General features: G+C 63.3%; 1 protein-coding gene across 1 annotated transcript; it reads left to right on the plus strand.

Annotated features, from left to right (window-relative positions):
• Positions 1-5,296: 5,296 nt before the first annotated feature.
• On the plus strand, positions 5,297-10,459 carry MYCL (MYCL proto-oncogene, bHLH transcription factor). The gene is made up of 3 exons (XM_062594143.1): positions 5,297-5,337; positions 5,508-6,039; positions 8,890-10,459. The coding sequence occupies exons 2-3, from the start codon at positions 5,535-5,537 to the stop codon at positions 9,453-9,455; spliced, it is 1,071 nt and encodes a 356-aa protein (XP_062450127.1). The 5' UTR covers positions 5,297-5,337; positions 5,508-5,534; the 3' UTR covers positions 9,456-10,459.
• Positions 10,460-11,487: the final 1,028 nt, after the last annotated feature.

An 11,487-nucleotide genomic window follows, 5' to 3' on the forward strand; every position in this document is an offset into this window, starting at 1 on the left:
GTGGGGCCGGGGCTCTGCCGGGCCGTGGGGCCGGGACTTGGCCGGCCCCTGTTTGCACAGCCGGTGCAAACACTCGCCAGGGCGCTGTGGGCGAGGAGAGACTCTCGGCCTGTGTTTGCCAAGCGCCTGGAGAGGCCGTGATGAAAGGTCCGCGGGGGCCAGCGCGGCCTCTCCAGCCCCTCTCCAGCAATGCTTTAGCACCTTCAAAGCATCCGGTGTCTCCTGAAGCCAGACCATGCTCCTGCCATCCCTGGGAAACCCTCGGAAGTACCTGAGGCCACCAGGGTGGGAGGAGATGGCCAAGAGCTACAGGGCTGTAGGAGCTGCGTGCCCAGGTGACGGAGCTGGCCAGGCTGGACCAAGCAGCCTGGAGATTTGTTTGAGGGGAGTCCCGTGCTCCTGGGACAGCCACGTCCCCTGTCCTGCCCCACTCCATCCCCTGCTGAGGCCAGCAGTCCCCAGGGCAGGAGCAGCCTCTCTGCAGTCCCCGACGCAGCTCGGTCCCTGTCCTTAATGCTGACGAGGTGATTTGTTCCCTAACGAGAGGGCTTCGCCTGGGCTTTCTGATGCAGGGGGGCAGGAAGGAGCCTGGCTGCAGGACGTCCCCTGGGGCACATGCCCACGGCATCCTGGCCAGGCTGGGGACATCCAGGTGGGATCAAGATGCTCAGGGCTGCTTGGACAGTCCTGCCTGCCCCTGGCCCCACAGCTGGACCACTGGGGCCATGTCAGGCTGAGGCAGCCTGGACCAGAGCTGACCCGCTTGGGGACCCAAGTGAGAGCATGTGGGAAAGGACAAGACAACCCTGGCCCTGCGTGGGGTGATGCCAGGAGGATGTGCGGGCTGCTGGAGCCTTCGGGGACCCCCCGGCACCAGTGCGCGGCTGCTCTGCCCTGGTTCTCCCTCTCGTGGCTGAGAAATCGCGGTGCTGGCCAGGCGAGAGCTGCTTTGCCAGACTCTGTGTGCCTGCTCCAGGCTGGGAGCCCAGCACCCTCCCCATGGGCTCTGCACCCTCCTGCCAGCTCCAGCACACTCTGGCAAGGGCCAGCACCCTCCTGCCAGGCTCAGTACGCTCCTGTTGTGCTCAGCACCTTCCTGCTAGGCTAAGCACCCGTGTGCTGTGCTGACCCAAATGCATGGGGCTGGCCAAGCTTTGCAAGCTCAGTTGCAGCTTGTAAGAGCAAGGAAAGGGCTGGCGCAGCCCTTGGGGCCCCCGACATGCCCAAGGGCCTTAGGGACGGTTGCCAGTCGGGTGTCCACTCCAGGCAGAGCAGCTGGCAGGGCCCTGCTCCTCAGCATCCCTCCCACTGTCTGCTGCTTCAGCAGTGGGGAAACTGAGGCACGGTGGCCCTTGAGGTCATTCATCTGAGCCGTCATGCTGGGCAGCACTGCTCTCCTCGAGGACCCCCACTGACACCCGGCTCCAACGCGGCTGAGCCTGGTTTGGCTTGCCTTGGCTGATGGGGAAGTGGTGATGTCCCCTCGGCTGGGGCAGCTCTAAGCTCTGTCCCCACTCGCTCCGTGGAGGTCAGGTCCCTGATGGGGATGGAGGGGACCCAGCACTGTGCTGAGCCTGGGGGGCCACCTGGGAGGTTGGTGAGACCAGGCAGGGGGCCTCTGGGTTGCCTTTGCTCCAGGTGATCCAACTGCAGCATCAGGGCAGGAGGTGTCAGGGTCCATGCTGAGGCAGGGGGTGCAGGGGGTGTTGTAGGGGGTCTTGGGGGTCCATGCCAGGGCAGAGGCTACGGGGGCCATATATGGGGTCTTGAGGGGCCCTGTATGGGATCTTATGGGGGCATATAGGGGGTTTTGGGGGTCTGTGCTGGGGCAGGGGTACAGGGGGCATTGTAGGGTGTCTTGGGGGTCCATGCCAGGACAGGGGGTGCAGGGGGTCTTGGGGGGCCATATAGCAGATCTTGGGGGTTTATGCCGGGGCAGGGGTGCAGGGGGGCATGTGAGGCGTCTTGGGGGGCCCTGTGTGGGATCTTGGCGGGCCATAAAAGGGGGCTTCGGGGTCCATGCCGGGGCCGGGGTAGATGCCCGGGCGGGCCGTGCTCGGCGCTGCAGGCTCCGGGCCGCCGGTGCCCCGCGCCCCAGCAGGTGGCGCCCCGCGCCCGCGCCTGCCCCCGCCGCCACCGGCGGCCGCGCTGTACTGAGCCGTGCCGGGCAAGGCTGGACCGTGCCGGGCTGTGCTGGGCTGTGCTGGACCATGCTGGACAAGGCTGGACCGTGCTGGGCTGTGCCGGGCAAGGCTGGATCGTGCTGGGCAAGCCTGGACCGTGCTGGGCTGTGCTGGTCCACGCTGGACAAGGCTGGACCATGCTGGGCTGTACTGGACCACACTGAGCTGTGCTGGGCTGTGCTGGGCCGTGCTGGTCACTGAGCCAGGGCTGGTGTCTCTGCAGCTGGCGCCGGAGGGCTGGCGCTGCAGGGGGGTGAAGCACCCATCGGGCTCCCCCTCAGCAGTGCAGCACCCAGGACATGTCTCCAACAGACCCGCAGTCGTGGCCATTTCTGGAAGTTTTCCTCTGGTGCTTTCTGCGATGGAGCTGAAGCCACAAAGGGAAATGAGGGCAATAGGCTAGTGCAAGCCACTGGAAATGCATCTGCTCATCCCGAGATGGACTTTGCAGCGGCTCACGAGTAATGCTCCCGACAGCCGCTGGTGCGAAGGGTGAAAGCCTCCTGCGTTTTCACAATGTTTATGGCTCTTCCTAGCAGGGCCTTGGTGACGGAGAGGTGCAGTGTCCCTACTGGGCTTACTCAGGTCCCCTGAGGACAACCGTGTTGTGTTGAACCCTATGATCTGGTGTGCTGGGTTCTGTACAGGGAAAATGATTATTTTATGGGAATAATTACCCTACCGTGTTAAAGTGCCGGTGGTGGGAGCAGTACATGTGACTGGCCCATGTGCTGCAGTCCTGCTGCTTCCCAGTGATGTGGAGGCAGCAGCGAGCTCTGGAGCCCCCCAAGTCATCAAAAAAGGGGGTGCTTAACTCCACATGCACAGTCAAGCCTTGTGTGTTGCGGTGCCTTGCTGGACAATGACTGGTGGGAGCCGTTCTCCCACCGCACGGCCTGGATCAGCCTTCATTCATCTCCTTCCCCCCCCTCTGGCCCATTGCGAGACCTAAGTTGTCCGGTTCCCCCAGCACTGCTTTTCTGGGCAGGGATGTGCAGAAGGAGGAGAAGGTGGGACAAGGCAAGACCCCAGTATTGCAAGCAGGCAGCGCAGGGAGCTGCGAGCCAGGTGCCAGCTTCCAAGGAGCCTCGGCTCTGTGGGCAGGCGAGGTGTGCCGAGGGTGCTCCCTTCCCCTGCCCCCGGGAGACAGTTCGGCAGCCAGGATGGAGGTGCAGGAAGTGCAAAGAAATATGGGGGGATTGTCCAGGAGTGAGGAGATGGAAAAAAGGGCACCCGAGGGAACCTCTTCCTCTGCCAGCACCACTGCTAGCTTCTCTGTGAGCCTGGGGAGCCACTGGGCAATGGGTCCCTGTGGCTTGTCCCTGCTGCCCGGAGACAGGAGCAAGGCTGGAGCTGGATTGTGTCTCCTGCCAGGGGAAAGCAGGATGCTAAGGTTGAAATGGGGCTGAAAAAGGTGTTTGTTGGCAGAGCTGCCTTTGCCCATGGGAGGCTGTGAGGGGCCTGGCTTGGCCTGGGGAGCCCCAGCCAAAATCCTCCTTGCAAGCACCTAGCAATGGTCCTTCAGCTTGCAGAAGGGAGCCCACAAACCCTGACCTTTCGAGGGGGCTGAAACCAGCCTTGCGAACTGGCACTTCCCCAGCACGGCTTTGGGGTTGCCAGCTCCGCAAAGTCCTCGGGAAGAGAAGGGGACACGCAGTGGGACGGGGGGCAGTGGTGTGTGGATGGTGTCCTCCGGTCCCTCAGGTGTGCCTGGTGGGTCCCTGGGGACGTGGGTGTGGAGGACACAGAGCTCCGGAGTCAACAGTCAGCAGTTTCAGAAGTTACACTTGGGCATGCTAGCAAGGTGCTGGGCCGCAGAGGCGCCCAGCCCAGCATGGCAGGGCGCAGACTGTGCTGGGGGTCAGCAGGCAGCCGGTCCCCATCCTCCTCCTGCTCTGTGCATGGCCCTGGGCCAGAATCTGGAGCAACAACCCCCCTGCTCCGAGCCTGGCCCCATCCCAAGGTGCTGGCAGCTATGATTAGCCTAGAGTGGGTGAGATGCTCTTGGGTGAGCGAGGGTCCTCCAAGCCCCCAGCCGCGCTGGGGCAGGCATGGAGGGGTCCCAGGAGGAATCTCTCCTTGGTGGAAACACAAGGATCCTGGGGGGCTGTGAGAGGGACAGGAGCTCCTTTGTGGGGTGTGGGCTGTGCTGAGTGGGGCGATGGGGTGCAGGGAGATGCTGGGCTTGAGGCTTGGCGGGGCTGAAGCTTTTTTTTTTTTTTTTTTTTTTTTTCCTTTTCTTATGAAATCTGTTTATGTGCTAGTCTCATGCTCCTCTCAGGTAATTTGGTTGGGAATTCACAAACTCCAGCATTGTATTAATGGGAGGAATTTGATAATCAAATAAACTATTCACCCCAACTGCCATGAACATCTGCGGTAGGGCATCTTACCCACGCTGCTATGCCCACAGCCCAGGAAGGATGTGGTGCCCCCAGCGAGTCGTGAGCAGCCTCCTGGGCGACAGTGGTGACCTGGATGCTTTCCCAGAAATCTTCTCTGGGCAAAGGCGAAGAATGAATGAAAGAGCATGGCTACATAAGCAAAGCAGGGAAGTTTGCAGCCTCCAGGTGCAGGGCTTGCTGTGCGGCCCCCAAGGAGGTGCCAAGGGTTTGCCCGGGGCAGCTCCGCCGTGCTGCGGCGCGGGAGCCAAGGGCCGCTTTGTGGGTTACCATGCTGCTGGAAGCTCAGCTCCAAGCCTGCTCTGACTGCTTTGCTGGCCCAGCCCGAGCACACCCAGGGCTTTCCTGAGCCCTCTGTGCCATGTGTATGGGGAAACTGAGGCACGGCCACAGCCCAGCGGGTGCAGGCGGTGCGGGCCCCCCAGCAGGCGGCTGTGTGCGTGAGACACAGCTCGGACGGCCCCGTTTGCCGGCGCTGCAGGGCCGAGCCGGGCCGGGAGCTGCCGGTGGAGGGGTCGGGGCTGGCGGCAGGCTCGGACCGTCGCGCCGTGCCCCGTCGAGGAGGGGGCGGGGGAAAAGGCAGAGGCCACGCCCTCTATGCAAATTTATACACGGCGATTGGCCGGCGGGGGAGGCAGGGGCGGGGCTGGCAGCCGCGGACAGACTATAAGAGCGGGGGAAACAATGCACCCGCCGTCCCGGCTCGGTGGCTGGTGCCGGCGCCGCCGCCGCGACCTGCAGCGCCGGGGAAGGTGGGTGCTTGGGGGGCGCCCCCTTGGGGGGGGGGGGGGGGGGGGCGGCTGGGTGATGCCCCTCTGCTGGCTGGCCGGGGGTGGGTGTGTGTGTGCGCACCCCCTTGGTCTGCCGGGGGGTTTCTCCTTCTTTTTGCCTCTGACCCCCAACTCTCCTTTGCTGCCCGCAGGCTCAGATCCCGCTCCCCCATGCAGAGATGGAGTTTGACTCGTACCAGCACTACTTCTACGACCACGACGCGGAGGAGGACTTCTACCGCTCCACGGCGCCCAGCGAGGACATCTGGAAGAAGTTCGAGCTGGTCCCCACGCCGCCCCTCTCGCCCCTGGGCCCCCCGGGGGACAAAGCCTGTTGCTCCGGTGCGGAGGAGAGATCCAGCTGGCTCTCCCGCTACTGCCTGGCCGGGGAAGAGCCCGAGTATCTCATAGACACGGGGGAGATCTTTGGGAACCTGAGCGCTTTTATCCTCAAAGACTGCATGTGGAGTGGGTTTTCGGCTAGGGAGAGACTGGAGAAAGCGATGACGGAGAAACTTTCCACGGGCACGCAGAGGGTGAACCCCCACAAGCCCTCCTTCGCCCAGGACTTTGGGTTCAACAGCTCGGTGAGCGAATGTGTGGACCCTGCTGCCGTCTTCCTTTGCCCCCTGGCTGAGAGTAAGATCCCAGCATCCTCGGGATCCGAGGGCCAAAGCGATTCTGGTAAGAGATCAAGGTCCGGCGCTGCCGGGCGGCTCCCGAGGCGCGGGCCGGCTCCGGCGCGGCCGCTGCCCGGGCTCCGCGGGGGCCGGCCGGGGCCTCCCCGCCGGGCAGCGCCTTTGTTGCCGCTCCCAGCCAGCCCCGGTCCCGGCACCAAGAACAAAGGGAAGTTGCCCGCTCTCCTTCCCGTGGGATTTCGGCTCGGGAAATCCCGGTCTCTAGCAAGGAGGGCGCGGGGATCCCCCCCCGCCCCCCAGCCCAGGCGGCTCCTCCGGCTCTTCCCCGTGCCCGGGCTGCCGTGTCCCCCGGGCAGGTAGGCGAGCGGGGAAGTTTGAAGCTTGGCGTGGGAAGTTTCTTCCGATGCAGCCGGGGCGCAGCGCGCTCTGCTCCCAGCTCGGCCTCGCTTGCTTCCTCCTGTGTCCCCCCCCCTTGCCCGGGACCGCCCCAGGCTGCGCAGCCTCCCTGGAGCCTGCCGTGCCCAGGACCCACGGCAGAAGAACCCCACGGGCTGACCCAGTTATGAAACGGCGACGGTGTGCCCCGAGGCTGTGGCTCGGAGGAGTGAGGAGGGACATCTCCAGTCAGCCACACGCATCGCAGCCCTTCCCCGGGGCACGAGTGATTCCCTGCAAGGAGACCGCGTTTATGCGGGGGATGTGTCACGGAAGTGGGTGCAGAGCACGTGGCTCTCACCCACTCAAAACCAGAGCTGATGGCAAGATATTGCTGCCCAACAACTGTCACCTGGGGCAGGTTAGTTCGCCACAGCTCTGATCAGACCCTAATCTCTGCGGAGAGAGGCTCATGTTTTCAGCCCTTGCTCGCAAGCCTCTGCCTCCGCGGCAGGACGGGTCTCCCCGAGCCTCCCCCTCCGCAGCCCCGAGCAGGAGATCCGCCGGGGGCAGACGTGGTTCCTATTTCCGTGCTCACGCGTAACCCCGCGCTGACTCGGCCGCCCGGGCTCGCCGGAGAAATGCTGACACCGTCCTGCAGCGAGCGCAGACCCGCGTTACATTGACCTCATTAATAAATCTGATTGCCGCGGGTCGGTGACAGTAACCTGCTCCCGGTGACTCAGGCCGTGGCCGAGCCGCGGGACGGGGATTTCGTTACACTCGGAGCGCAGGTCGCGGGCGCTAAGAGGCTCGAAGGGCGAGCCGGGGGGCGGGCGAGGGGAAGGGGCCGCGGGCGGCGCGGCGCGGCCCGGCCCGGCCCGGCCCGGCGCGGGCCACGTGGGCCCCGAACAAAAAGCAACAGATTGCAAACAATGAAAGGGGGGCCTCGCTGATTGACGGCCGCTCGGGCCAATGGGGGCCCAGCGGCGTGGCTGCCGTACCGTTCCAGCCCCGCCGGGCAGCCAATGGGCGGCTCCCGAAGGGGCGGGGTCTCGCAGCCCGACTTTTATTAATGGGCGGCCGCGGTGGGGGGGGGGGATGCGCGTCCGTCCGTGTGTCCGTCTGTCCGTGGGCACGCGGCTGAGGACGGTGGAGTTGTGACACCGATGAGTGCAGCTGAGGCCTCGGCTGGGGGAGGGCTGGGCGCAGCGAGCGTTGCAGTCTTTGGCCCCTTCCCAAACCAGTAGCTCCTACTGGGGGCCCCGAGCTTACTGGTGTCAGAGCCTGGTAAGGGGCCAGGACGGGGGGATCGGGAGGATGTGTCCGTCTCCCAGGAGTCCCGTTCCTCCCGCTACGGCCGCGTGGCCCTGCTTTGGAAGGGGCGAGGGACGAGCCTCCGCCGGGAGGCTCCGGTGGCAGTTCTAGCCTCTGGGGAACTTTGTGGCTTTTGGTGGGGGGGGGGGGGCTGAACAGCCTTGTGGTTTTCCCCAAGCCCTGAGAAAAGAGGTGCAAGAGCTTTCCTAACCTGAGCGCGCTCCCGCGGCACATCTGGAGCAAGGCTGTCCCGCCATCCCCAGGCTCCGAGTTTTGTGCCCCCGGGCTTCACTGTGTCAGGACAAGCCAGGCTGGAGTGAAAAGGCAGCAGACCGTGATGATTCGGCCCGGCTCTGGCAGCGCCTTTGGAGCTGGGTCCAAATCTTATTGTTCACAGCTCCGATAACCTTCCCCCAACTCCTGCGCGGGGGCTGGACTTGTGAGAGAGGGAACGTGGGGGGGGGGACTGGGGATGCCTTTGAGGTTCACTGAACCTGGTGGCAATACGTCTTTTCCAGGGACCCCTTTCCCCTCTCCGTCCCCTGCTGAGGCCTGTCCCCTGTGTCCCTGGAAGGCTGAATGCGAGTGCCGGGGCAGGATGAATGGGATTTATAACTTGTGAAAAGTAACAAGTCACTAAAGGGGGGAGCGGAGCGAGCGGGAACAAAGGGCAGCGCTGCCCACCGAGCCCTCATTTACAATTCCAATGGGCCATGAAAGCGCCCGGCGGCCGGGGAAGATCTTCAGTGTTAAACTCTGGCCCCGGCCCCCCAGGGAAGATCTTCAGTGTTAAACTCTGGCCCCGGCCCCCCAGGATCTTGCTCCTCCTTTGCCTCCTCGGAGGCGAGGGCTGGGGCTGGGGTGTCCGGGGTGATTGTGGGCCCAGGAGTTTCTTGCATGTTGATTCTTTGTCCTGAATGAGTGTTGCCAATGGGAGGAAGTAAATCCCCGTTCCTGCTTTCGGGGGTCCTGGGGCATGAAAGTGGAAGGAAAGAAAGCGCCTTCCCATGGCCCTGGTTAGACGATGCTGAGGAGCGTTTAAATCGCATAGTCCCTCCTGGCGGAGCTGTTTGGCAGCGAGCTGGGGTGCGCGCTGCCTTTCCCGGGAAGGCAGCGGGTGGGCGCCCCGTGGGGGCGGTGGGGGGCCCGGCGGGCCGGGGCGAGGGGCTGGCGAGTGACGGCTCTTTTTGCCTGTTTCGAGCAGAGGGTGAAGAGATCGACGTGGTGACCGTGGAGAAGAGACAATCGCTGGGCCTGAGGAAGCCGGTCACCATCACGCTGCGCGCCGATCCCTTGGACCCCTGCATGAAACACTTCCACATCTCCATCCACCAGCAGCAGCACAACTACGCCGCCCGGTCGCCGCCGGACGCCTGCCCGCAGGCCGAGCTGGCTGAGCAGGAGGCGACGGCCGAGCCGGCAAGCGCCGCGGCCGAGCCGGCCCCGGAGAGTGCCCTGCCGGAGCCCGGCCTGCCGAAAACCGGGAGCGCCCCCGGCTCCGACAGCGAGGACGTGGCCAAGAGGAAAAACCACAACTACCTGGAGCGCAAGCGGCGCAACGACCTCCGCTCGCGCTTCCTCGCCTTGCGGGACCAGGTGCCCGGGCTCGCCAGCTGCCCCAAGACGCCCAAAGTGGTGATCCTGAGCAAATCCTCCGAGTACCTGCAGTCGCTCATCAGCGCCGAGCGGAGGATGACGGCCGAGAAACGGCAGCTGCAGCTGCGGCAGAGCCAGCTGCTCAGAAGGATTGCTCACCTCCAGGGGCACTAGCCCCCTCCGGCGCCCCGGCCCCGTCTCGATTTGCACATTTTTGGTTGGAGCAGGGCTCGGGGCGCCCGCCGCGGCCACCGCACACGATCCGGCCGGCGTGCCGGGGCGGCTCCCTCCCGGCGGGGGCTCCCTGGAGCGGGGCTGGCTCGCGGAGGGGGGCGGCTTGCCGGCGCTGGGCGTTGCAAGATTATTATTATTTTTTTTTTCTTCTTCCCCTGTCCTGTGCTGGAACTTTCCCCGGTGACTGCGTCGGGCAGCGGGACGCAGCCCAACCCGGTGCTCGCGTTGGGACGGATCCCCGCGCGAACGGTGGCGGAGGGGCAGCGTCCCCTCTTGGGCCGCCCCGCGCCGTTGCTCGCGGCGCGTCGACGAGGTCTCCTCGGCGGGAGAAAGACCGAGATCAGCTTGGGCTGGACTTTACCTCACTTTCTTACCACTTCACACAGTAGCTCATCTTGGATTTTTGTGTTCTAGAAACTGCTGCTGTAACTGCGAGTCTTATACTGGAGGCTGTGTTTTTATACTGTATTTTTGTACCACTTTTTGAGAAGTATTGGTAAAGAGATTGCTTTTTTTTTAATAAACTTTTTTTTGGGGGGGGTGAGGGGGGTTCCTGCTGTGGGGGGAGGAGTCGGCCCTGCTGCACTTTAGGGAGACCGGGAAGGGGCTGGTTCCTGCCGGACCCCGGCGCCGAGACCCCCCCCGGAAGCTGGCACCCGGCTCGCGGCTCTCCGCGTTGTCCACTCCGATACCGGGGTCTCGCCTTGTTCCCCCCCCTTCCCTTTTTCCTGCACCTCCCGGGGCCGGGGGGGCTGCGGCGCCCCGGAGGGGGCTGAGTGCTGCCCCCCCCTCCCCCCCGGGGCCGGCTCTGCCGCGGCGTCGGCCGGATCAGCCCCGCGCCGCCCTCCCCACTGACCTACTGAGAAACGTTAGAGTTAACACTGTGGTCGGATTTAGCACTTTCTTCGTTACCTCACACTTCGTAAATAAATAAGTTGCAAAGACAGCCTGGGTCGGCGTTTTCCGTGCGGCTGGCAGCGCCCCGCGGCCCCGTTTCGGGGCATCGGGGCAGCTCGGGGGCGGCAGCGAGGATGCCGGGCGCCTTGCCTGGCGCCCAGATCTGCCGAGTGGGTGAAATTATATATATGCGCTCTCCTCCTGCCTTTCCCCGAACGCGACGCTTTGGGGTCGCGTTCGCGCCGGCGGCGGGAGTCTTGCCCGAAGCGCAGGGGAGCGGAGGGACGAGGGATCCTGTCGCCGCCGGGAGAGGCTGGAAGGGAGCTGCGGGAGGCTGAGTCGCCTTGGAAAATAACGATTCTGCAACGAGGGTCTTAAAAACCCTGGTGCCTTTGGTCCCTGCAGTATCTCACGCTTAGCTGCGTGCGTTGCCGGCACCGAAGGCGTTTTGCAGCCCTTCGGTTTTCATTGCCCTGCTGGGAGGTGGGAAAGTGGCTTTAATCCTGCACGAGGAGAGGCAAAGAGGTGGCCGGCTCAAAGCCCGGGATTTGGGAAACCTGACCTCCGGAGAACAGGGCCCACCTGAGAAGAAATTTGAGATTTCTAGCAAAACTAATGGTATCAGCTCAAACGCACCGTTAGAAAGGAAGGTTAGAGCTGTGACTGCTGCCTGCAAAGGCACTCACAGGACCCACACCTTAAAAATGTAGCTGGATTAACTAAATTTGGCATCTAACTAGTGCAGAAAAATAAAAACACAATACAGCTTTACCAGTCTCTCAAATTAAACCTTTGTTTTTGTTGTGTGTGCATTGATGCTCCCAGGACATTTTACTAAGCAGACAGCATTTTTTTTTTCCCTAGCTAGAGGTGACCCTCTCCATAAGGTTTTGGTACTTTTCTTTAGTCTTCTCTTGGGAGGACCAGAGCACTCCTTCGTGATGAAGGATGTCTAAAATGCATTATTTTTCTTTCCTGCAAATGAGGCACAAATTCGAGGGCCTGAGTTGGGCTCATAATCAGCTGAAAATGTAGCTGGTTTCAAACTGGACTGAGGAGCAGTGTTGCTACTGTA

Source organism: Rhea pennata, chromosome 23 (genome assembly GCF_028389875.1).
Source record: "Rhea pennata isolate bPtePen1 chromosome 23, bPtePen1.pri, whole genome shotgun sequence".
NCBI classification, from domain to species: Eukaryota; Metazoa; Chordata; class Aves; order Rheiformes; family Rheidae; genus Rhea; species Rhea pennata.

Bases quoted from the DNA above. Each gene is read 5' to 3' on its own strand.
- MYCL (XM_062594143.1), top strand. From the start codon at position 5,535: ATGGAGTTTGACTCGTACCAGCACTACTTCTACGACCACGACGCGGAG. The intron at 6,040-8,889 runs GTAAGAGATCAA...TGTTTCGAGCAG, and splicing joins CGAGGGCCAAAGCGATTCTG to AGGGTGAAGAGATCGACGTG.